The 24,428-nt window shown below is 27.9% G+C and overlaps 1 protein-coding gene and 1 long non-coding RNA gene across 2 annotated transcripts; both read right to left on the bottom strand.

Moving 5' to 3' along the window:
• Nucleotides 1-14,436: 14,436 nt before the first annotated feature.
• Nucleotides 14,437-17,253, bottom strand: LOC100211071 (blastula protease 10). The gene is made up of 7 exons (XM_065814895.1): nt 16,999-17,253; nt 16,769-16,900; nt 16,516-16,633; nt 16,164-16,270; nt 15,978-16,049; nt 15,654-15,872; nt 14,437-14,739 (listed from the first exon to the last, which is right to left on the bottom strand). Exons 1-7 carry the CDS (start codon nt 17,072-17,074, stop codon nt 14,537-14,539), a joined length of 927 nt encoding a protein of 308 aa, XP_065670967.1. The 5' UTR covers nt 17,075-17,253; the 3' UTR covers nt 14,437-14,536.
• Nucleotides 17,254-18,094: 841 nt separating this feature from the next.
• LOC136089262 (uncharacterized) lies at nt 18,095-19,269 on the bottom strand. Its single transcript, XR_010642905.1, has 2 exons — nt 18,963-19,269; nt 18,095-18,440 (listed from the first exon to the last, which is right to left on the bottom strand). It is a non-coding gene; the product is annotated as an uncharacterized LOC136089262 (long non-coding RNA).
• Nucleotides 19,270-24,428: the final 5,159 nt, after the last annotated feature.

Genomic DNA, 24,428 nt, shown 5'->3' with positions numbered 1-24,428 from the left:
TGTTGCGTTTTTGTCGAAAAAGTTTATTATAATTATTTAACCTGGATGTTATTTTTATATTAGTAAACTTAAAGTAGTTGATGTTACTTTAAGGTTATAGTTATAAAAATAAGTTAATTACCTTGGAAAGAAGCTATTATTTATAATATGCTTTGAAAAAACTGGACATAGCTTAGATTAAGGAGGTATTTAGTAAATACTCTATTACCAGTATACAATAAACTAACTATTAATAATAGTATTTCCACTATATATATTATATCATATACAATATATATATATATAATATAAATATATATATATATATATATACATTTATGAAAAGAAAAATATTATAAGTAAACATATATATATATATATATATATATATATATATATATATATATATATATATATATATATATATATATATACATATATATATATATCTATATATATATATATATATATATATATATATATATATATATATATATATATATATATATATCTATATATACATATATATATATATATATATATATATATACATATATATATATATATATATATATATATATATATATATATATATATATATATACATATATATATATATATATATATATATATATATATATATATATATACATATATATATATATATATATATATATATATATATATATATATATATATATATATATATATATATATATATATATATGTATATATATATATATATATATATAAATATACACAAAACCTGGTTTTGGGGATAATGCAAATTGTGTTTTTCTAATATAATTGATATTTATGAAAAAAAAATTATTATAAGTAAACATTATATATATATATATATATATATATATATATATATATATATATATATATATATATATATATATATATTATAGTTAGTAAAAACACTTTACTAATTTTTTCTTTCTTCTACACAGTGTTTCTCCATCAGTAAGTTCATCAGGAAGATTCTTCCTGATGAACCTACTGATGGAGAAACACTGTGTAGTAGAAAGAAAAAATTAGATTTGTGTTTTTACTAATTATAAACCAAGATCACATAATGCATTTCGTGCAAGTTTTAGCATATGGCAAGGATCAGGAATAAAAAAAATAACTTTATCATAAGATTCAATATTGAAATGAGTTTTCATATTTTCAACTTTATCAAACGAACAACCAAGACTTTTCATTGCACTAAAATTAGAAAAAGCATCATCACAAGTTACACTGTGAACATCTATACCGTGTTGAATACACAAATTAATTGCTTTAGTTAGAAGACAAACCAATTTTGTTGTTGAAATCTTTTCACATAGAACATAACCGATAGGACATTTCCAATGACCTTGAAGTCCAACAAGCATAAAGACAAGAGCCTCAGTAGCTATACAATTTGGATCAAATTGTATAGCTACTGATCAGATATATTGTTTCCATAATCTGAAAAGCCTTCATAGTTACCATTACTTAGATTATAAACAAGACCTGATTTAATATGCATAGAATCAAAGATTAATGCACAATCTTTATATGTATTATCTTCTAATCCCTTTTGTTGTATGTAAGAAAAAACATCTTTAAAAAACCCAGGTGAGCAATCTATAGATGAAGACCAATTTGATAAAGAACTTATGCAAGGCAAAGCAAACAATGATCTGACAAAAGTATAGGCACGAGGTGAATAAAAATGAAGTGTCAAAACAAATTTCTTTACTTCTTCTGAATATCTGTGACCTCTAGGATCTTTGCATTTATTCACTAGTTCAGATTTAAATAAATCACAAACAAGACCAGAAAAACTATTATCAAGAAATTGAGCTGTATCAGCATATATAAGTTTATCATTTTCAAGTTTTTTATTAATTTCAGCCATTGTATTGATTTTCAATTCTTTTCTTCTTAGTTTTTGAGTCTTAATTTTTTTTTTAAGCTTTACTTTAGATGGAGAATCAACTTTATTATTTAGGTTATCAATAGTAAAATCAACACTAGTTAAAGTATAATTTTGAGAAGAAGATGGCAACGAAGGAAATATCTTTTTTTGATTGTATGTCTCGGTTACATTCCTGGAAACATGTTTTCTTTTGATTGGCTTTTTACAATGCATTTTCGCCGGAAAATCAAATATAGATGGTACAACATTAGCCTTTAAACGAGGTTTATTCGCAATTTCATAATAACAATCTTCTTTACGAAAGTGAACACTACATATATAACTATATTTCGTAGGAACAAATAAAGCACGTTTTGTTGCCACAACCCATTTTTGACACAGCTCGCTATTTTTTAAAGGGAATTTATGAAAAGATATCGCAACACCTTTGGTAAATCGGTTTACACAACCATAAGCAGAGCAAGATATAACCATTTCTTTAGTAAAAAAAGTAAAATTAGGTGTTTTTTTAAAATATTATGATATCTTTTTTGCGTTGTTTGCCAGTATTCAATATGGCTTCCGATAAACAAATTTGCCTCACAACCGCGGCTCGAGTTAGATATCTATGTAATATATATATCATTGTTTTTAATAGACCATTTCGCTATTAAATTTGCGCGAAATCAGCGAAAAGCATTATGGGATAACCGAGGCGCAAACATATCAAAACAATATTTTAAAGGAAGTAAACAATTATCTATACGTGGGTGGGGGTGATCACTGCGTTGTTCAAAACTGTAGCAATGATAGAAGGTATCCGGAAAAGTACATTATTAAAGACCATATTAAACTTTTTAATGGTAGTTTGCAACTTAAATTTTGAAGATGCAAAGACATTAAAATGTTACCTAAATAGAACTCGAAAATTGGACTTTTCAGGAGTAACTTTAGAATTTCTCTTCGTTCTCCAGTCTGCTCAAATCATTTTAAAATGGGACGACCTACTGATGTTTATCCTTACCCTAATGAGTATTTAAATGGTTAGATATTAAGCTAAAAAAAAGAAAATCTCCATTAAAACGGATATCCATAATTAAGAAAAAAAAGTATGTTGCTGATTACCAGAGTAGTCATGATCAAAACGAAGATAATAATGATCAAATAGAATTTACTGAGCCTAATAATATTCATTATGATCATGATTATGCTTTACCTGTTGGAAAAAATTTTCTTGTATCTGAAACAAATGACGTGGAAGACTTACAAATATTTATTAACACTCCTAAAAGATTACTTAAAAGACCTTTGTTATTAAAACATCGAAAACGTTTGTTGAGTAAGTTTTTATTGAAGTCACAAGCAGAGTTTAGTTGGGACAGAGTATGCCATTTCGATAGGTTAATAAAGTTTTATACTGGGTGCACAAAAAAAGTAATCATGTTTTTAATTAGTACAGGGGAAAAAAAGTATGACAAACTATGCTACTACAAGGGGAAACTTTCACAAACTTGCAAATTAAAACAAAAAAACTAGAAAAGCCTGGAAGAAAAAGCACTATAACAATCCAGGATGAAATTCTGCTAATGTGCATAAAACTGCAATTAGATTTGGCTATTCAAGATCTAGCATTTAGATTTTAGATTTCCCAGTCTCATTGTTCAAGTATCTTAACAACCTGAATTACTTATTTTGGAAATGAGTTCAAGCCTCTTCTTTTATGGCCCACACGAGAAGCAAATTTATTGTATAAAGCAAGACATTTTTCTGGAAAAGTTACACAATGTAAAAGGTATAATAGACTGCACTGAGCAAAAAATTCAGAGACCATCAAATGCAAAAGCACAGTATCAAACATTTAGTACTTATAAAAGTAGTAACACATTGTAAAAGTTAGTTGTTACAACAAAAACTGGTTCTCTCAGTTTTATCTCTAAAGCTTACGGTGGCCAAACTTCAGATAGACACATTACAGAGGACTGCAATGTTATTAACATGTTTTCTGAAGGTTCTATGTGCTTGGCGGACAGAGGTTTTAATATCCAAGATTTGCTTTTGGAAAAAAAAGTGGTATTAGTTTGTCAACCTTTTAAAAAAAAAGGACAACATTTTACACAAGCGAAAATTTTATCAGTCAAAGAAATTGCTCAATCACGTGTCCATGTAGAATGCTCAATTCGTCGACTTAAAGAGTTTAGGATTTGTAAGAACGAGTTATCATTAACAATGCTAGACCTCATTGATCACATTTATGTTATTTGTGGGGCTTTAAGTAATTTACAACCAACAATTGTAAAAGAATTTATTTGACATAAATTAAATCTTAATAAATATATATATATATATAAAAAGATATTTCAATTTTTTATACTCTTTTTTTTTTTATAAAAAAAAAGTTACATTATAAACCATGAAAAATATTAGGAATAATGTTTTCAAAATGTGTTCAGATTGTTATCACATATTTTCTGTTGCTTAAGATTTATGATGTCATTATTAAATGTTTCATTAAGTTGTTTACTTTCTAAATCATTAACACACTTCTTTATGAGATCATATAAAATGAATTTAACCATTTCCTCTTTTTCAAGTTTCTTTATAAATAATTCAGGCAAAATAAATTCTGTAAAAAATATTTGCAACTTTTGTACATTTTTAATATAGCTAGGATCAGAATAAATTCTTTCACGGTTTTGATCACTGGCTAAACATACATAGAAATCAGCATGTGGATAGCCACTAATAAATAACTGATGTTGCATTTGGGTACTGTATCTATGACTAGTTTTTAATGTGTTTGCACAAGATTTGTTTTCTAGGAAACTTTGCGCACTTAGAGCATATTCAGAGATTTTTTTTTGCCTAAATGTCCATGAGCATTTAATTTCAAGCAAACCAAACCCACGGCATGTACAACTTGTAATACCATCTGGGCTTGCTACAAGATAAGGTGTTTCAATTGATATTATTAGGCCGGTTTGATAACATTTAAAGTTTTTATGATTTTTTTTCATTTCCTTAATATATCTTTTTTTGGCATAGGACTCAAACATGTTACCCCATTAAATTGACTTACTCTCTGCTTTCTTTTTATAGCCTAAAAGTTGAGCACATAAAGAAAATGCTGCTTTTTTGTTTTTCACTATCAAGTCAACGTCAAATTCTTTCAAAACATCATTAGCGATCGATGACGATATTCTTCCAACTCTATATTTTTTCCAAAGTAAACTTTTTGATTGAGGTATTGTAGATTCTTTTATAAGTTCTACTTGAGATTGTGTTATTAAAAATGTCCTTAAAAGTTGTTCACATTTAAATGCTAAACATTCATTTCCATAACAACATTCTATTTGAGCTACTAATTGGTCTATGGTGGGTGGTAGTGTTTCATTTTTAGTTGTGGTTGCAGAAGGTAGTTTTTTTTTAAATATTCTGATTTCCATTGGTGGCTTCTGCAACTGCTTCCCAATCTTCCAATGTAAAATCTGACTGCCTTAAATGATAAGGACGAGGATCGTATAAAGATCGACTGAGTTTAAGACATTTATTTTCAATACTAGGTTTGACTTTTTTAATAGAAATATTTTGTAATATATCTGGTTCATGTAATTTTCTTTTTTGAGTTCTAGTCCCCCACTTTTGTTTTACTGACGTACAAGTTACATTTTCTCCTAATCGCACATGCTCTTCAACAAACAATAACAAAGCAAATATATGTTTGCAGCTTTCTCCATAACCGGCTATGCATTTGCATTCTGCAGATAATATACTTCCATTTTATTTAAACATACCCATGATTCATATTCTTCATTGTTTATTCTTGTTTGAGGTACTATAGTTCCTTTTAAATAACAAAATTTTACAGCATCTGATAAATTATTATAAGATACTGAAGTTACGTGATCTGAAGAATAAAAAGAATGTCCTTCTTTCAAAGCTTTAGAGCTATGAGTATCAAAAGCATAAGTTTCAATGTCCGAATAAGTTGTAGTTGGTAATAACTTTATTACTATTTCTTTATTTATTACCCAATTTCCAATTTCATTAGGATGGGGAAGCTGGACACCTGATTTTAATTTCAATTTTTGAAAAGATCTAGATTTGATTTCTTCAGTCTCTTCTTTCATGGTTTTTTGAACTGGTAATTTAAGTTTACTGGCATAATACACGTTTTTTAGCAACTTTGCTCTAGCAGGATTTTGACCAAGAGGAATACTCCTTGCTTGAAGAAATTCTTTTAATTTTTCTACTTTCCAACTTTTTATTTTATCCATAAAGGCCTTATTATTTTCGTCATCAGAGGAAGAATCATACATAATTTTAAGTGACTTTCTTGTTAATAATGTTTGTTGTTATTGTTTGCGCCTTGATTATCCCATAATGCTTTACGCAGAAGTTCGCGCAAAATTTATAGCGAAATGGTCTATTAAATCAGCATTAACACTAAGTTAATTATATAAAGATAGGCGCTTAATCACTTTCGAAAAACTAAACTAAGTAATTAATAGAGTGTGCGGTTTTATCAGAAAAAAGTGTTTTTTTTTACTTTTTTGATTTTCTATTTAGCGTTTTGTTTAAGCTGTATAAAAACTATACTATCAGAATTAAAATTAAATTTCCAAAAAGATAGTGCTAAATTTATTTTTATTTAAGTTTCGGTTCATTTTTATTTTTTTTCAGTTTTCAGCTATTTTGTTCGCAACGATAAAAAATATTAAAAATTTTTCTCCCAGTTAAAGTTGAATAAAAAAAGAAAAAATGGAGTTGAATCGGCATATAATTTATCAGTTTGATTAGAGGAGATAGTTTTGTGCTTGAATCAATTTTAATTTTTTTAATAGCCATATCTGTTTAGTTTTTATTTGTTAATTTCGATCAGTATGCGGAATGATACGGTGTGCGGTTTGACCCGGTGTTACTCTACTATCCTAAAATTCTCAATGAAGCAAAAAATAATTGTTAGCGCTCCTGGGAAATAATAAATGAAATTACAGGTAAATTAAAGCCATGCTCAGGTTTCTGTCACACATGATCAGGGTGGATAACAATGGTATAAATAATTCTCAAACAATAGCTCACAAATTTAATAAATCCTTTGTTGAAATTAGCCCTAAACTATCTAAATTAATTCCTAACACTGAACACTGAATTCCTAACAACCTTATTCAAAGGTTTCTTAATACCGATGGATAATTGCATTCACTCGGATGAATCATCTAAAGAGGTACTATTTGATGAGTCCGAAAAAGCCTTTAAAGCATTAAAACAATAAATAAAGCAGTTGGACCGGATGAAATCAATGGTAACATAATTTTAGATTGCTTTGAACAAATAAAATATATTCTTCTTAAAGTCTTTGAATCATCAATCGAACGAGGAGTCTTTCCTAATCAATTGAAAATTGCTAAAGTTATTCCACTATTCAAAGATAGTGAAAAATTTTACATTAGTAAATAATACTAATGTAAGATTTATCGGCCTATCTCTATCTTATCAATATTTTAAAAAATACTTGAAAGAATCATTTTCAATAGAGTATTTAACTATTTCAGTTTAAATAATTTATTATTAAACAGCATGCAATTATTCAGTTGGTACGTGAAATTTCCAATTCTCTTGAAAAATCTCAATTCACATTAGGAACATTTATAGATTTTTCAAAAGCTTTTGATACTGTGAGTCATGATATTTTGCTTTATAAACTTAATCATTACGGAATAAATAAAAGAGTATAATGGTTTCAAAGTTATTTATTTAACAGAAAACAATTTGTTTCTTGTGATGAACTTAATCATAAATAGTTTTTAAATGTTTCCTGTAGTGTTCCATGTTCCATCTTAGGCCCTCTTTTGTTTTTAAAATATATCAACGACTTGCATAAAGCATCAAATCTTCTAAGTATTATGTTTACTGATGGCACAAACTTATATCACTATAACAGTGACATCTTTCTACTATTCTCAATAATAAACAAAGAACTTCAAAACATATCTAAATGGTTTAAAAGTAACAAATTAACATTAAATGTAAGCAAAACAAAATGAATTTTTTTCCACCCGCTCTCCAAAAAACGTCCTCTACCCCCAAATCTACCAAAAATTCTAATTGACCATATTGAATTAAAAAGAGATTATGTAACTAAATACCTGGGGGTTTTCATTGACGAGAATATCACATGGAAACATCATATTAACTATGTCTGCTTGAAAGTTTCAAAAAGTATCGGAATTTTATATAAGGCGCGTACTCATTTAGATAAAAATAATTTAACTAAACTTTATCACTCTTTTATTCATAGTTATATAAGTTATGGAGTTATTGCCTGGGATAGCACTGATCAAAGCAAGTTACAATGTCTCTATCGCCATAAGAAACATGCGATCCGTTTAATTAATTCTGCGGATCGGTTCGCACATTCCTCAATTTTTTTTAATCAAATGAAAATCCTCAATATATATTAACTAAACGTATATAAAAATTTATCTTTAGTTTATATGTGGAAGTGTGATTTTTCCTCTTTAATTTTTAAAGACCTTTTTATATTAAAACCATTAAGCAAGTTTAACATGAGGAATAATAATTATTTAAATGAACTACTCTGTCGAACAAAATTTAATCAATTTTGTATCACTTATTGTGCAGCTCATCTCTGGGACAAAATTATTTTGCCTAACTTCGACTTACCCCTAACTTATCCTGTTATTAAAAATAAATTAAAAGGCCTTATTCTTTCTATTGAAAATATCTTAGATTATTTTTAATTTATCTTGTGATAAAAAATAATTTTTATTGTCATGTATGTTCAAGTTTTTTTTTAAACTTCTTTGCAATTTATTTTCATTTATTTAAGTACAATTTATTATTTTTATATTATTTTTTACGTACTCTTATTGTAAAAAGGCGTTTTATAATATTTTACGTACTCTCTTTTGTAAAAGGCTTCTGACGATAAGATCATTGCGATCTTTTCTTAGAAGCCTTGTTTGTATTTGAAATATATTTAATTTATATATATTACGTCAAATATAAACAAAACATTAATAACAAAAAAATTTTAAAAAAATGGCATATATGCTATGCGGTTATTAGCAAAGCATATATGTCAAACACAAGGTTTTTATTATTCAATTTTCTTGTTAAAATTTTTATTAAAAAAAAAACCCTTACTAGGCTGCAAGCAAACACTAATTATCTTTGGAGTTAACAGAAAATTAAAAAAAATATGACAACAGTTTTCAATGCCAAGGCAAACATAATATTTATAGAGATAGAGAACAAAATCAGTAAAAGAAAATGGCTAATACAAGTTAGATTTCATCTAATGTAGGACAGAACCTATTTTTGTTACAACGGTTAACAAATCAGCAATAGAACAATAGGGTCAAAATCTGTATAGATCAGAGGCGAATCCAGCATTTTATGGTCTTTGAGATAGCTAACTTCCTGACACGGAGCAAGCTCCAAACAATTATATGCTTAAACTTATGTCAAATAAGGATTCTTTGCAAAAAATTGCCCCTCAGTTTGAGTTGACTTGTATCATTGAATTGACAGGAAGAATGTGGCCATTCGGTCAATATATGAATTAGAGAAAAAGTTTTTTGCATTTATTAAGTTTATTATATAAACAATTAATTTCGGCTAAATAAACTTATTTAGTCTTTGAATTTTAGTAAAATACAGGGAAAAGAAGTCTATTTTATTAAATAAGAAAAAATTATTGAAGGATTATTTTATTAGAGCATTTCTATGTTTTTGAATGTTATTAAATGTTATAATTTTACATTTAATCGTTGACCTAATGTTGCAATGTTGTGAGTTGAGTAAAGCAAGATACAATGTCTATAAATTTTCTTGGTTTTATTTGTAAAGGGATTTTGCAAACAAATTCCCAAACAACATTCCACTATCACACAAGTGCTAATAATATGGGGTGTTGTCTCCTATAACATGGACTTGCAGATGAGCTTCTAAAACCTGTTTAATGGGCTGAGTTGGTAAAATCTTGTGATCCGTGAACATATCTAGTCCATTGAATACAACCAGACAAAATTAGTCTGTGGATTCAAACCTAGTTTCACGACATATGGGTGAATTCTTACGAATGTAAATGCCCAGGCCAAGCATGTGACTATTGGACTCTTTACGAATTAGAGGAAGTTAATCACACTAAGATCGCAAGATGAGACAGCTGAACTCAAATTAGTCTCACAAAGAGCAAGTAGATCTGGTGAACTTTGTAAGAGGTAAGACTCAACAGAAGAAAAGTTACTTCGAAGACCACGAATATTAGTGAATGATAGGCTTAGAGAACTTGGTGATGATGATGGTTTTTTGTGTTTTATAGTTTTTGGTACTTTATTCATTTTTAAATTAGATTGAAGAATTTGACTCAAAGCATAGATAGTACTCAGAACACTGTTTAATAGCCCAAGCAAATGCCTCATTACTACTAATAAACCCTAAGCCGTAACAAAGGGCTCCAAATGTGGCCTCCGCAATGCACACCAAAAGTAAAAACAGGGACACCATCCATGCGCATCATGGCACTGTTAATACTTTGATATTTTTGAGCTGTTGATGGAATTAGCCTTTTTGAGAGCTACCACAGAGTTCGGGAAACCTGACTACCAGCCGGCCTCAGAACCATAAAACTGAGTTTTAGAGCTGTACTCTCATTAGGAGATAATAGAATGAGTTGCATAGTCATAAAAACAGATAGACAAGCAAAACCCATGCATTGAATCAAGAAGATCCAGCATTCAATATCCTAAACTGGAAACAATGTATTAAAAATACATTTGCGCCAGTCTAATAGATGAAGTAGGGGTGCGAGGCTGGTCAACAGATAGAATCTGTTTACCCCTTAAGTCTTTGCCTAGGAGGTCTTCTACAAGACAGTAGCCGGATGCATTTAACATCTGCCCAAGATGAGTATTTTTATTGAGACACCATCTCTAGCCTTTACTCAACCAAGAGCCCCAAAGCAGGGGGTGTTTTAAGTCGGAGTTAGCATCTCCTAGCCTTTGCCTAAAAAGACGTATCCTACAAGGCAGCAGAACATGAAGCAGATTGTACTGGGTTACATGTTACCAGTAGCAGGATAACCTGACCTGACAAATATTTATATAGTATAAAAATGATTAATTAGTAATTCAATTATGAATTGATTAAATTGAAAAAAATTCTATTTAATTTTTTACCACATATTTACAAAATGATAATGGCAATTAGTTTTTTTATTTCTTGAGTTCAAGTTCACTCTTTGCATTTGCTCAAGTCAATTTTTAGACTTGAAGTATAACTTCAAGTTCGTTTCTTGCATTCCACTTTAGTTAGAAATTTCAAGTTCGCTTCTTCAATTTTTTCAAGTTTCAAGTTGGCTTTTTGTATTCCACTTTAGTCAGACTTCAACTTTGAAGTCTGTTTTGAAATTTCAAACTTGGCTTGGTTTAAAAATTACCTGTTTAACAAGAAGCAATATATTTCATACGAAGGTAGAAAAACGGACAATATGAAATTCACACGCGGTGTTCCCAGGGTTCAGTAATGGGACTCCTCTTATTTCTAGTTTTATTAACGATACAAATAATTTTTCTAGTATCTTAAACTCAATTTTATTTGCCGATGATACTAACTTGTTTTATTCCAATGAAGATATTATTATTTTATTTTTAACAGTAAAAAAAGAACTTGATAAACTAAGCCAATGGTTTGAATCCAATAAACTATTCCTAAACATTAATAAAACTAAAAACACATTATTTCAACATGCTTCTAAAAAAAAAAAATATTCCACGGAAACTACCAAATCTTTTTATTGATAATAATTTAATAAAAAGGTAAATATCGTTAAAATTCTTGGGTGTAATTCTAGATGAAAATATTAATTGGAGAGAACATATAAATGTAATTGAGAATAAAATTTCAAAAAATATTGGTATACTACACAAAGCTAAACAGTTTTTGAACCAATCTTGTTTGAAATACATATACTTTTCATTTATACATTGTTACCTAAACTATGCAAATATTGCTTGGTGCAGCACCAACGTTGCAAAAATAAATAAACTTCCCTGCAAACAAAAACATGTTATTAGAATTATTATAAATGAAGGTCAACTCTCCCATAGAAAAATACTTTTTAGTAAACTCAATATATAAAACGTTTTCAAAGTAAGTCTCTATCAAATTCTTATATTTATGTTTAAACTTGATAAAATATCGGCACCGCCTTTATTTTACTCAATATTTAAAAAAATAAATCATATATACAGCACAATATTCTCAAAAAATAACTTTAGTCAATCCAAAATCTATTATTTAGCCACTAAATACTCAATTACAAATCGAGGACCTAAATTATGGAATAAACTTTTAAATGATGATCTTAAAACACTCTCTTCGCTTAACCATTTTAAAACAAAACTTAGGCAAACTTTTTACTAAACGTCAATGAATTAAATTTCTGCTAAGGCGTTAAATAAGAGTACTCTTATGATTTGATTTATATAATTATAAATAAATTTATTAATTTTATATATATACATATAAAAAAAAAATTCTATTGTAAATTTTTACACGATTTAATTTTATCATTTGTTTATTACTTCGAGGATGTAAAAAAGTTTATACTATATTTTCTTAAAATCTTATGCAAAAACTACCCCTAATTGTTTGCCATGTATTTATATGTGAGTGTGTGCATTCACTTTTTATCTTTTTGTTTTTATTATCTATGTATATATATATATATATATATATATATATATATATATATATATATATATATATATATATATATATATATAATATATATATATATAAATTTTTTTTATTTTTTTATTTTTTTCTTTTTGCTCCTGTCATGTAAATTTTTATTTATTTACTTAGTGTAATTATTGTCAAACGGCGAAATATATATATAAAAAAAGTATAACTTGAAATTTCAAGTTGCTTCTTGCATTCAGAAAAAACTTTTGCTTTTTCAAGTTGGCTTTTCAATTTGGCTTTTCAACTTAAAAACGGCCGGTTTTCAGGTTAAACTTGAAAACGGCCGGTTTTCAAGTTAGACTTGAGTTCAAGTTCGCTCTTTGCATTTGCTTAAGGCAAACTTGAAGTATGACTTCAAAATTCAAGTTCGTTTCTTGCATAAAAAAGTAAAAGTCTGCCTTTACTTTACTATGTTTTATACTTTTTAAAGTATAAAGTACTGCCTTTACTTTACTATATTTTATACTTTTTATTTATTTTTTTGATGATGCGCATAATGTGTATCAAGGTACTCCATTGGGAGAAGGGGGGAAAACAAATTTCTAACTTTAAAACAAATTTCTAATTTTTAACCTTGAAACAAATTTCTAATTTTAACCTTGAAACAAATTTCTAATTTTAACCTTGAAATTTCTAATTTTAACCAAATTTCTAATTTTAACCTTGAAACAAATTTCTAATTTTACTTAGAACAGTCTCACAAGTTTAACCTTTTATATTTTGGTAATTTATAAATTTAATTTTGTAGGTATAAAATTACACTACAAATTAAACCGATCGCTTAAACAAAGGTGTGTTAAAAAAATTGCTAGGAAGCAAAAACCAAAATGTATTATGGTATTCTACTCTCTCTACGTGTTATTTTATTGAAAACTATGTTATTACTAAAACTGTTTCATCAAAAATGACGTACTTTTATTTATTCACTCCTCCAACTATATTATTCCTTTTTGTCTATACTAGCTGCAATAATAATTTTTGTAATACAATTCCTAACCTATGCGAAAAATTTGGCGCACCGCAGACATTTGAGTTTAATTAATGCAACAAATCTTAAATCGCATTGCTATGTCAGTAAAAAAAATCTCGTTATATTTTGAAACAACAACAGCGAAAAAAGATGCATTCATATAATTGATGCAAATGTGTTAGACTAAGGAATCTTCATATTTGTTTTTAACAATTGTTGTCTTCGTTAACAATTTTTTTTTAATCCAAATTCTAGTAGGATTAAAAAAATTAAAGAAAATTAACTTTTTTTTAATATTTTAGTTATCGTCGCAGAAACTTTTCATTTAAAAGATTTTTACTTCTGTTTTGATTATGGTTTCATGATATAGCAAAGTGCTTTGTTTTTGTCTTTTTTTGTGACCAAAGTTTATTGTTGCTTTTTTTGAACTCATTCAAAAAAAGCAACAGTATTTTAAATTTTCAAATATTGTTGCTTTTTTTAAATAAGTTCGCTATAGTTGTAATCAGCGACGGATTCAGGTGAGGATAGGGGATGCACCCCCCACACATCAGAATCTGAATGTCCTAAAATATCTCAGAAATTAAGGACTTTCTTTTTTTTTTTAAGTAATTGCAAATGTGGTACAAAATACAAAAATATTTTAACATCCCCCTTAAAAAACTCCTGGATCCGTCACATGCTGTATTTGAAATTGTTAGAGAAATTTTTGTTTCTGCTAATAGACTTTTGATGGATAACTCCTGAATTGAGACCTTTAATAGTTTTATCTTATAACCATAGTAATAAAAAGGCCTGGTTTATAATAATAACAAAGTTTGTATTGTTTAAATTATATTGTATTATAAATTATATTGCGGCCGGAAATAATAAAATTTTCACTTTTTTTCTGTATAAAAGTAACATAAGATTAACTTTTACAATCTACATGTCCCACCACACGACCATCCTTGTTCGCATTGACTATCTTTAGAGCAATAAACATAATTTTTATTTTGTGAACTTTGGAAAGCACCGTTAGTGTAACACCACCAGTCACCGCTACACTTTGACCAACAATAACCTTTACTACATCCACATTTTTTCCCTTCCTCGCTTCCGTCACCGCATCTTTTAACAACTAAATACAAAATTTTTTTTCTTTTTACTAAAATACTAAAATACTAGTTAAAAATAAAAAAAATAAAAAAATTTCGGCATAAAAATTGTAACCTTTTGCATACTTCATAAAAAAAGGTTTATTTTGTCTTTGTATGACGTAATAATAAATATCACTGGGAAACCATTTTAAACTTTTTTTCTGTTGATTTTTATGCTGATTACACCTAAAATTGGCTCTCTGATTCCAAAAAAATATTCATTTTTTTTTCCAACACGTTTTAAAGATACTTGAGTTCAAAAAATATATGTTTGTAACAAAAGTGAATATTTTTTATATTTTATCTGTAAAAAATTTTTGTTAAAATTGTATAGCAGCCGTGGAGTAGGGTATAGGGGTCAGAAATAGAGGTCCGTGGTTGAAGCTGGCTCTGGCCAAATATCTATCATTGGTAAGTAAGGAGAAGTTAACTTTTTGGTTAAACGCTATTCTGTGGTGCACTGTGATGACATTATAAGGACTTCTTGGAGCACTTATATACTCTTAAAATAAAATGCTTTTTAAAAATCGTTAGCCTTTTTTTTTATATATATTTCTGTCAATAAATTTTAATTAAATATATTTTTGTTTTCTAAAATCCCAGGTTGTCATACCCATGTTGACATACTTTGGAATAATTTATTTTTGACAATATTTGGGATCTTACACTAAATGCTAAGATTTTGAATTCAAATATCTTTAAAACTTGACGTGCAGGAAAAAAAACCTATAACAAACTTGAAATCAGCGAGTAAGTTTTAGTGTAAACAAGCATAAAAAATCAAAGTCAGCAGAAAAAAAGGTTCAAATTCTTACCCAGTGCCCAAATACCAAATAATTTCAGTACTATATGTCAAGAGCTAACTAATTTTAAATAAATACTTTTTTTATCTCACCTCTGCAGTTATACATGAGATTGATTTGTTGTATGTCATTTCCGCTAAATCCGTCTCTGTTTCCAATAAGTGACTGATCTGCTGAATTTTTTGTTTTTATTGTTATCTTACCATTACCGAAAGCTGTTGCGTCATAATGCATTACTGAGCGAAAGTCGTATTCTGTATTTAAACTGTTTACTCTGCTAGATGGTTCTTTATCAAAGTTGTAGCGTACAGCTAATAAATTTACAAATTATTAAATTCGTAAAAATAGCTTTAACTTGCAAGATTAGCTTAAGGATATTTTTTAATAAAATTTTTTAAATTGTGTATAATACTGACCAGCTGGAATGTTTGCAGTTATAATTTCAACATATGAATCTCGATCTGGTCGCGACTGCTCGTGATGAAGACCTGTAAAAATGGAAAACACAGACCTGGAAACTCTTACAAATATACCATTGGATTTTTTAAACGAAGGGAACAAATATAGTTGATAAATAAGGAAAAAAAAAATTTAAAACAAACCTATAGTATGCCCTATCTCATGAATAACAGTTCCAACGCTTTCGCACCCTTCTCCAAGCGAGATAGCGTTTATTCTGTCATTTTTGTAACCGACCGGCGAAGAACAACTGAAATAAACATTTGTCTGAGTTAGTTAAAAGTCATTTCTAAATGCAGTGTTATTGATTACTAAATTCATTAAAAACAATGCATTTAGAAATGACTTCCTTTAAAAAAAACTCCTATGTGTTTTTTTTATTCTAGTAAAACTAACTTTAATATCTGTAACAGATATGTAGTCTGTTTGAGACATTTATTGAGACCACTGTTAAAATGTAAATTACATAAAATCAATAAAATATATAAAAATCACCCTTTTCCAAATTGAAACTTGATATAGATACGTTCTGTAGTTTTTGGTTTAAATTTTAAACAGGTATACTTATGGTACTGTTCGATAGCTCCTTGGATTCCAGCTATAGCAGCTGATCCTAAACGTAGATTTAAAAACTATTTAATATTCAAATAAACTAAGATTTCTCTATGACTTAATCGATGAAAATAAATAATGAGCGTAACGCTGTTTTTAATCAAAAATATAAAAAATTTAATTTTTTAAATGTTACCCAAAGATTTGTCTATTTCATAAGGTACAGTGTTATCAGGCCATCTTCCTCCAATAATGCTCGCAAACCCATTCTTTACTTTTAATTTTTCGTCAGGGTCAAGTACCATGTCACCTTGATAGAGACCTTTGTCTAAAAACATTTTTGTTATCTAAAAAACTTTAAAAAACTCCATAACGATAAATAAATTATAATATACGGTTCACTGTCAAAAATAAAAAGTATATTACTTTCCATTTGAGAAACCCATTTAGCTTGAATCCATTCTCCAAATAGCAAACATACTACAATTGTAATAATCTTCATTTTAAAATTTTCTTAAAGTTTTGACTGATGTTTTATAATAATGAAAATTCCAAATGAATTTTTTCTTTTTTATGCGGTAAAATATTTCTATAGAAAAATTGATCAGCTGGACCATCATGTTGAATCATGAGCATGATTAAATTTTTCGAATACACATAAAAAATTAACTTGTGTTTTCTAAATTAATATTTAGAAAATTTCAATGCTACATCTCTAATATTTACTAATTATAATTAGTTAATAATATATAATATCTATTATTTTTTTTTGAAGTGACTTGATGTAAAAAAATATTGCACTAGCTGATCAAATTAATTTAGAGACCAAAATAAGAACTAACTAAAAAAAGCGCCGATGATATTTGCTTTATTGACAATTCCTTTACGATAGTTACGATAAAACTTTACCTAACATAATAATGCGAAGAAAATTATCACAGAAGTTTAAAATAACTTTTTTTTTTTAAAACAGAAGTTGCACTAGTGACGGAGAGTACTGAACAACTATAATCTATAAAAAATATTTTAAGCTTTGTTTCATTAAAAAAGCGAGTTTATTAAGATCACAATATCAAAAAATAAATGCCTAAAGTAGTCACTACCTATCTAAAATATTTAATTTTTGTGATCATAAAAAATCGGACAAATACTTGATATAAAAAGAACGTTCAGCAAATAGCTGATTTTAAAAAAAATCACTGCGAAAAGCAACGTCACTGCCACAATGACGGATACAATTGAATCGCGGGAGGGAAGGAGGTTAAAGCAGTTATTTCTCTAATAAAAAATGTTATAAGAACATATTAAAATAATGTTTTGCTTGTTTTTAGTTGTTAAGGTCTAATTAACCCTGATATCTTAGTAATAAAATATGAGCTAGTCTCCTGTCTAATGAAATATGAACCTCATAACTAGCTAATAACCGTTAAAAAAACGGGTTTTTGGATTTCTAAATGTAAATCTTTTTTTTTTGTAGAAAGTTAAATATTTTTTTCAAAAGTTTTTAGTAAAAAGTAGTCAATAAGTAATAAAAATAGCTTTGAACATAACAAGAAATTAAAAAAAAAAAAAATTAAAATTACAAATTATAAATAAACAATTGATTTTAAATTAATAAGCAATAACAATTAACATTTTTAGATTATTTATTTTCTCAATGCAGCAGCAGTAATGTTTTTAACAATGATATCAGGAGAAAGACCTCTTCTTTTAATATTCCTAACTTTAAAATCTTTACGATCTTTAAATTCTTTTTCACTGTTGCAATCAAGGTCTCCACCATTAAAGTCAGTGTTTTCATAAAACTTATCCGAATTTGCGTAACCAGATAAAGACCCCTGTACTGACATTATTTGCCATAATCCACTCTAAAAAAAAAGTTAAATAAGCATTGTACTATAACATATATATTCATAACAAAATAAAAAGATTTTAAAGTTTAATTTCTTGTTTTACTCCAAAACCATTTTTAATCGAACAGATTCTTTTGAAGTAACTTTCTTTTATTGTCATTTTAACTTTTTTATTTTTCTACTTTTGAGTTTGTGTAATAATATTAAAAAATTGTCTACTTTATTATCTACCCCTAATTATTTAACTGGAAGTCTGGAGCCATTACTACCATCCCATAAAAAAAACTCACTAAGTTTTAAAAAACTCTGAAATAATACTAACTTTAAAAAACCTTTGCCTGCTCCGCCCTACACTCTTCCCCAATGACGCAAAGTATACTTTTTTCCCGTATTACAAATCAAATAAAACTAACATTATTTTAATAACTGTTGCTTATTCGAACAATTTCAAATATTTTGCAGTTATGTACATTGATAAAAAAAGTTAATGAAAATGTAAACAATTGCATGTAACTTTAATTCATTTTTCGTTCTTACCTTTAAGTAACAGGTTTTTATTGAAGCGTCGTAGTTAAATCCTTTACACCCCTCTGTTAAACGGCATATCGACTGGCATGAAAAAACAGTATCCGTCTTTGGCGCACAAATACAAAATATTGTTTTTGTTGTTGCAAGTAAAAGAAGTAACACTGGGAAACACTTCATTATAATGCAAAGCCTTAATTTCAACAAATTTGATTTAAGTAAACTCTTTTTTAAAAACGTTCGTAAAAGCGAATATTTATTTAAAACCTTTCTCAGGACAAGAAAATGTTTTATGGTAACTAAAAGTTGAAACTTATATATTCCATTTAATCTTGTTATTTTTAGTTTATTATTTAAAAACAATTCAAAATTAAAGTGATTTTAGATTTCAATCTACAAAAGATATCAAATGGTGAGATCTTAAAAAAACTTAATCAAGTTACCTAGAAACAGCGTATTATAATCCAAAAATGACGCATACACTTTTGTTTTTAATTGCGATGGATTTTCGCAAAATTTTTTATTTATTTCTGCTTTCTTGAAATTTTTTTTTTAAATAGAATATAAAATAGGGAGTTGTTAAAGAAACCAGAACCAAAATCAAAAGAAAGTCATTTGCGAGAACACTAAATTTATTTTTGACAATTGTTGACGAATCTTTTCTATTCGACAATGGTTACTATACGAGCATAAATAATCAACTTAAAAATGCTTTTTGATGTTTTTACAATCTTAATCTATCCAAATTGAATCAGATCTTGAAACTTTAGTTACTGCAATTGACTCATAAAGTATTAAGTAAAAACAATTATGATAAGAAATTCAGGAATGACTAGTTGCGTCAATCACGAAATCAAATTAAAGCGTTAAGAAAAAAGCAGTTATGGGTGTGTGTATTAAATTTGATCGAAAGCTGCTTTTAATCAAATTTAAATATTTCAAGTAAGATTTTAAAATCATAAATTTAAATACAAGTTATTTATTTTAAATTGAAATACAAATACATGTAATACCAGTTAAGATGGTATACCCTTAATTTAAAATGTATCTAAATTTTTTTTTCGAGATTTCATGTAAGGTGATTTTTTTTTCGTTCAATCATTGTAGAACAAAATTAGAGTACTTACATTTATTAAATTTGCACATAAATTGGTCTAATTCATCTTGGAAACGATAAGGGTAGATTTTGTTTACCTAACAAGGTCCATAGAAACATTTTTTTTCAAGATTATTTAATTATTAGCACCTCAAAAAATAATATGCATTTAGTCATAGTATAAAAAATAAAACACTGTTAAGTTATATGTTATATAGCTTTTTGGTAACTTTTTGCTATATTTTTAACTCCTTGCCGCGAAAGTTTCATATGTATAATACTGTAGAGTGCTGTGTAAAGTTACACCAGCAGTGTAAACTTTTCAGGTTGTTTGTTAATTTATCCATGATACATTATTACATGTAAAAGTAAAAAAGTTTTAAAAAATTCCAAGATTTACTAAATATATTAAAAAAACTATTTAAAGAAAACCAAAATGTTACCGAATAAAGTATAGACAATTTTAATCAAACCTCTGTTTTAAACAAAAAAAGGAAGCGCAAGTCAAATAAAATTGCAAGATAATGCTGAATTTCAGGATGTAGAAAACAAACTTGATGAGGATAATTACAATATATTTATAAAATTTAAAGTTTTAAAGATAATGTTTAATAATGTAGTGAATGTTGTTTATTGAATGGTGGAAAAGATAAAAAAGGGGGTTCTCATATGAGTTACAGTTTTCATGTGATACATGAAAGTTCTTTGCAAAGTTTTATACATCTCTTTCAAGCCTTTAAGCAGTTTTAACTTCTTCTGAAAAACCTGTTGCTGCTGTAAAATTTAATGATTTCGTGGCTTTTAGAGAACTTGGAAAATGTTATAAACCTCTGCGTATTTTTGCAGCATTTATAAATATGCCACTAAGTTTTGTCGAATGTCAAATACTGCTTGTGGCAGTCTGATAAGCTAACAAAATTATTTAAATACAACATAAAGAGTCTTTTATTAGCCATAAACAAAACTGTAAAACCAATTTTTAGAAGTTTATCTAACCAAGGTTTACTAAAAAAATGTATTCGCAGTAAAATAAAGAACAGTAAAGAAAGCTTGAATGGTGTTTTTTGGATAAGATGTCCTAAGGATATGCATTTTGCTAAAAGGTCTTTTAAAATTTTCATTGAATTCTACTATTAATTCATTTAATAATGGTTTTCAAAGAGTATTTAATGTTTTAAAAGCTTGAGACGTAAACAATGGACGGTTTATGAATAAAGCTTCTAAGTTACACAATGTGTTGAATATATCAAAAGCAAAGTATATATCGACCAACAAAAGCAAAGTAAGGAGTCAGAAACTGAAAGAAATTAAAAAAATGATTTCTAGATAAGTAAGCAGAAGTAGAACCAGTTCTTTTATACGAATTTGGATTTATTTTAAAAAGGATGTTTACTTCCTAAGAACTCCTTTTTTAAAACCTGCTAAAACAAAAGAGTTGTTAAATAATATCTTTTTTAATGCTCGTTTAAAGTAAAATACAACATAATTAGACTTATTTGAAAAATGAAAATCAAAGTTTTAATGATTTTTAGTACTAGTCAAAAATAAATGTAGTATGTTTAGATGTGACAAACTTAATCTGAAGATTTCTTTAATTTAAGGTGATCAACCCCAATCATGGTTGTCCTGAACGGGGAGTGTAGGGGGTTTCATCTCTCCCTCCTTCCCATAACTGTTATATATGCGTTTGAGTTGGCACATTAGTACATTTAACATATATATAGTTGGCAATTGTCAAAAAGGGAGGACCGTTTTTTTTTTGGTGACTCTAGTTGGCAAAAAGCACACACGACATCCTCCCCCCTCCCCCATGAGAGATCTCTTCCGGACGGACCTGACCCCAATTCAAACGAATTTCTTTTATAAAAATTTGTTGCTGATTTAGTATTTAGAAAGATATCGTCATATGCAGGGGCTATTCTGCAGGTGTGTGCGGGGGATATAACTTAAAAAGAAGGCAATTTTCAAGTGATAGTCAATTTGTTGGGGAATATAGTCGGATCGTCAGATATTTGACACATTTCAGTCGGGTGGTTATAAGTTTGAAAATTTTTTTTTCTGAAACCAGTCAGTACTTTTATTCCTAGCAACGCCACTGGATTTAGTACAGATAGAAAGTGAACTAAAAAAAGTAAACCCAAAAAAATAACTTTTTGTCAGTGTTTTTCTTTTTTAGTATTTTTAATTTTATTTAACTTGAAAATTCTTTACTTTTTGTTTATACATAGTCATCTTACATACGCTAACATTGCTTGGGGAAGCACACACAAGACAAAATTAATGTCTATTTATCGACGGCAGAAATATGCTTAAAGAATATATCATAAAAACAAACTTACACATGCTTAACCTCTTAAAAATAGTGTGGACTAAAAAACGACACTTAGTGTAGCCTCTTTTTGGCTACACAAATTATGCACTTTAAGGCTACACTTGTACGCTTTAAAGCCACACTAGTAATTTTGAAATTAAACTTGATTATACGCGTAAAAAAAGCCATACACTGTGTTGAATTTTCTTAGATTCTCGTATCGAACTATTCGGAAATGAGACTAGAACCATGTTTCTAGCGACATGTTTTTTTATGAACCTTTTAAAATTTTACTAAAAATTTAAGTGTAATTTTTATTGTTGCATGTTAATTTTAAACACATACATGTTAACTTTTTTATAAAGAAATATTTAATTTGTAATGTTTCAATAATGTCGTATTAAATATGTTAATCGGGAAATAAAAATGGCGGCAGAATGATGAAAATTTCAAACTAAATAATATATGGTTACTGTTTACCTTCAGTATTTTAAATAGCGCAGTGTTGGCTTTGGATACTTGACTTTGATTTTAAAATTGAATCAATGAAGTGGGATTACGGAAAACTGAGAGAGTTACAATATTAAATGGTCGGCTACATTGATTAGCTACGCGCGTGTCCTTCGATTTACGGCACAGATCTTGTAATCAAAAACTTCGACCAACAAATATTAGGCGTAAATTTGAAAAAGTATATAAACTAAATAGTAAATTAATAATAATAATAAAATTAGTAATAATAAAATTAATAGTAATAAAACTAATAATAATAAAATTAGTAATAATAAACTTAATAATAATAATAATACAGTAATAATCATTGTAATAATAACAGTAGTATTAATAATAACAGTAGTATTAATAATAATAATTGTAATTATAATAATAACAGTAGTAATTTACAACAGTAACAATAATAAAAATAATAATGTTAATTATAGAGATAATAATAATACTTAAGCAATAATAATAAGGGCATAGAAGTGGTCGTTTCGGGAAGTGCTATAAATAATACCATATACGCTATGCCTACATTTATAGATTCAGTCATTCTCAAACAAATTTGCGAAATAAATTAAAAGTCCAGCGTCTAAACTTACGGCTGAATAAGCTTCAAATTTCAAATTTTTGATTAAAAAAGGAGCTGCAATCCACCCAAACAAAGCTATATACTGAAGAAGTTATCTTACGTCAACAACTTGCTGACAAGAATTTAGAGATTAGTGTCCTGCAAAATGATATGCTTATTCTACAGGAAAGGATAGAGCAAATGCAGCAAAAAGTACAAAGCCCCAGATGTAAAAAAGTCTACTCATTTGATATTAGGGCACTTATCTATGGCATGCTGGCATGTCAAGTTTTTACATACAGTGTGCCCCAACTTCTTCATAAAGTAGGAAAATATTTTGGGTGCAGATTTAGTGACATTCTGCATTGCAAACCTGTAGAGAAGATATTGTGCGAGCTGGGTATTATTTCAGATCTCCAGGCTGCTGAGATAGTATTCTCAACAAAAAAATTTGACTCTTGGTTTTGATGTCACAACCCAGGAGGGTGTTAATGTTAATGTTGTGTACTTAACAACTGAATCTTCATGCATGGTTGTAGCCATTTATCAGCTTGCTGGTGGTACAGCTTATGACTATATGAGTCATATTACAAAGTCTTCAAATAATTTTGCTAAGTTGTATACTGACTTTTATTAGGAACAATACACTGATGTACGAAGCACAATTATCAGCAACATAACAAACACAATGAGTGACAGAGTGGCAGTGAACCATGCAACTATAAAAAAGTTAAACACCTTTTGGCAAAAAATCTCTAAATAAACTGAACTGTCACCTTCACCCACCTATTGGATACAATCACTTCTGCTTGAAAGTTTATTGCTTAAAGCTTTGGAAACTTCAAAAGGCAAGCTTTTTGGTAGAGATTGTTTTGCAGCAAACATTGTTGTTCAGTTAAATAAACTTCGTTACAAGGATGGTAAAGGTAAATAAATATGATAAACTTTTATCATATATTAACTATAATGATGTTTTCTTGATATTTTGAATTATTTTATTCC

This window comes from Hydra vulgaris, chromosome 13 (assembly GCF_038396675.1).
Source record: "Hydra vulgaris chromosome 13, alternate assembly HydraT2T_AEP".
NCBI lineage: Eukaryota > Metazoa > Cnidaria > Hydrozoa > Anthoathecata > Hydridae > Hydra > Hydra vulgaris.
The sequence above is the reverse complement of the archived record's forward strand: the minus strand, read 5'-3'. Positions and strand labels throughout refer to the sequence as shown.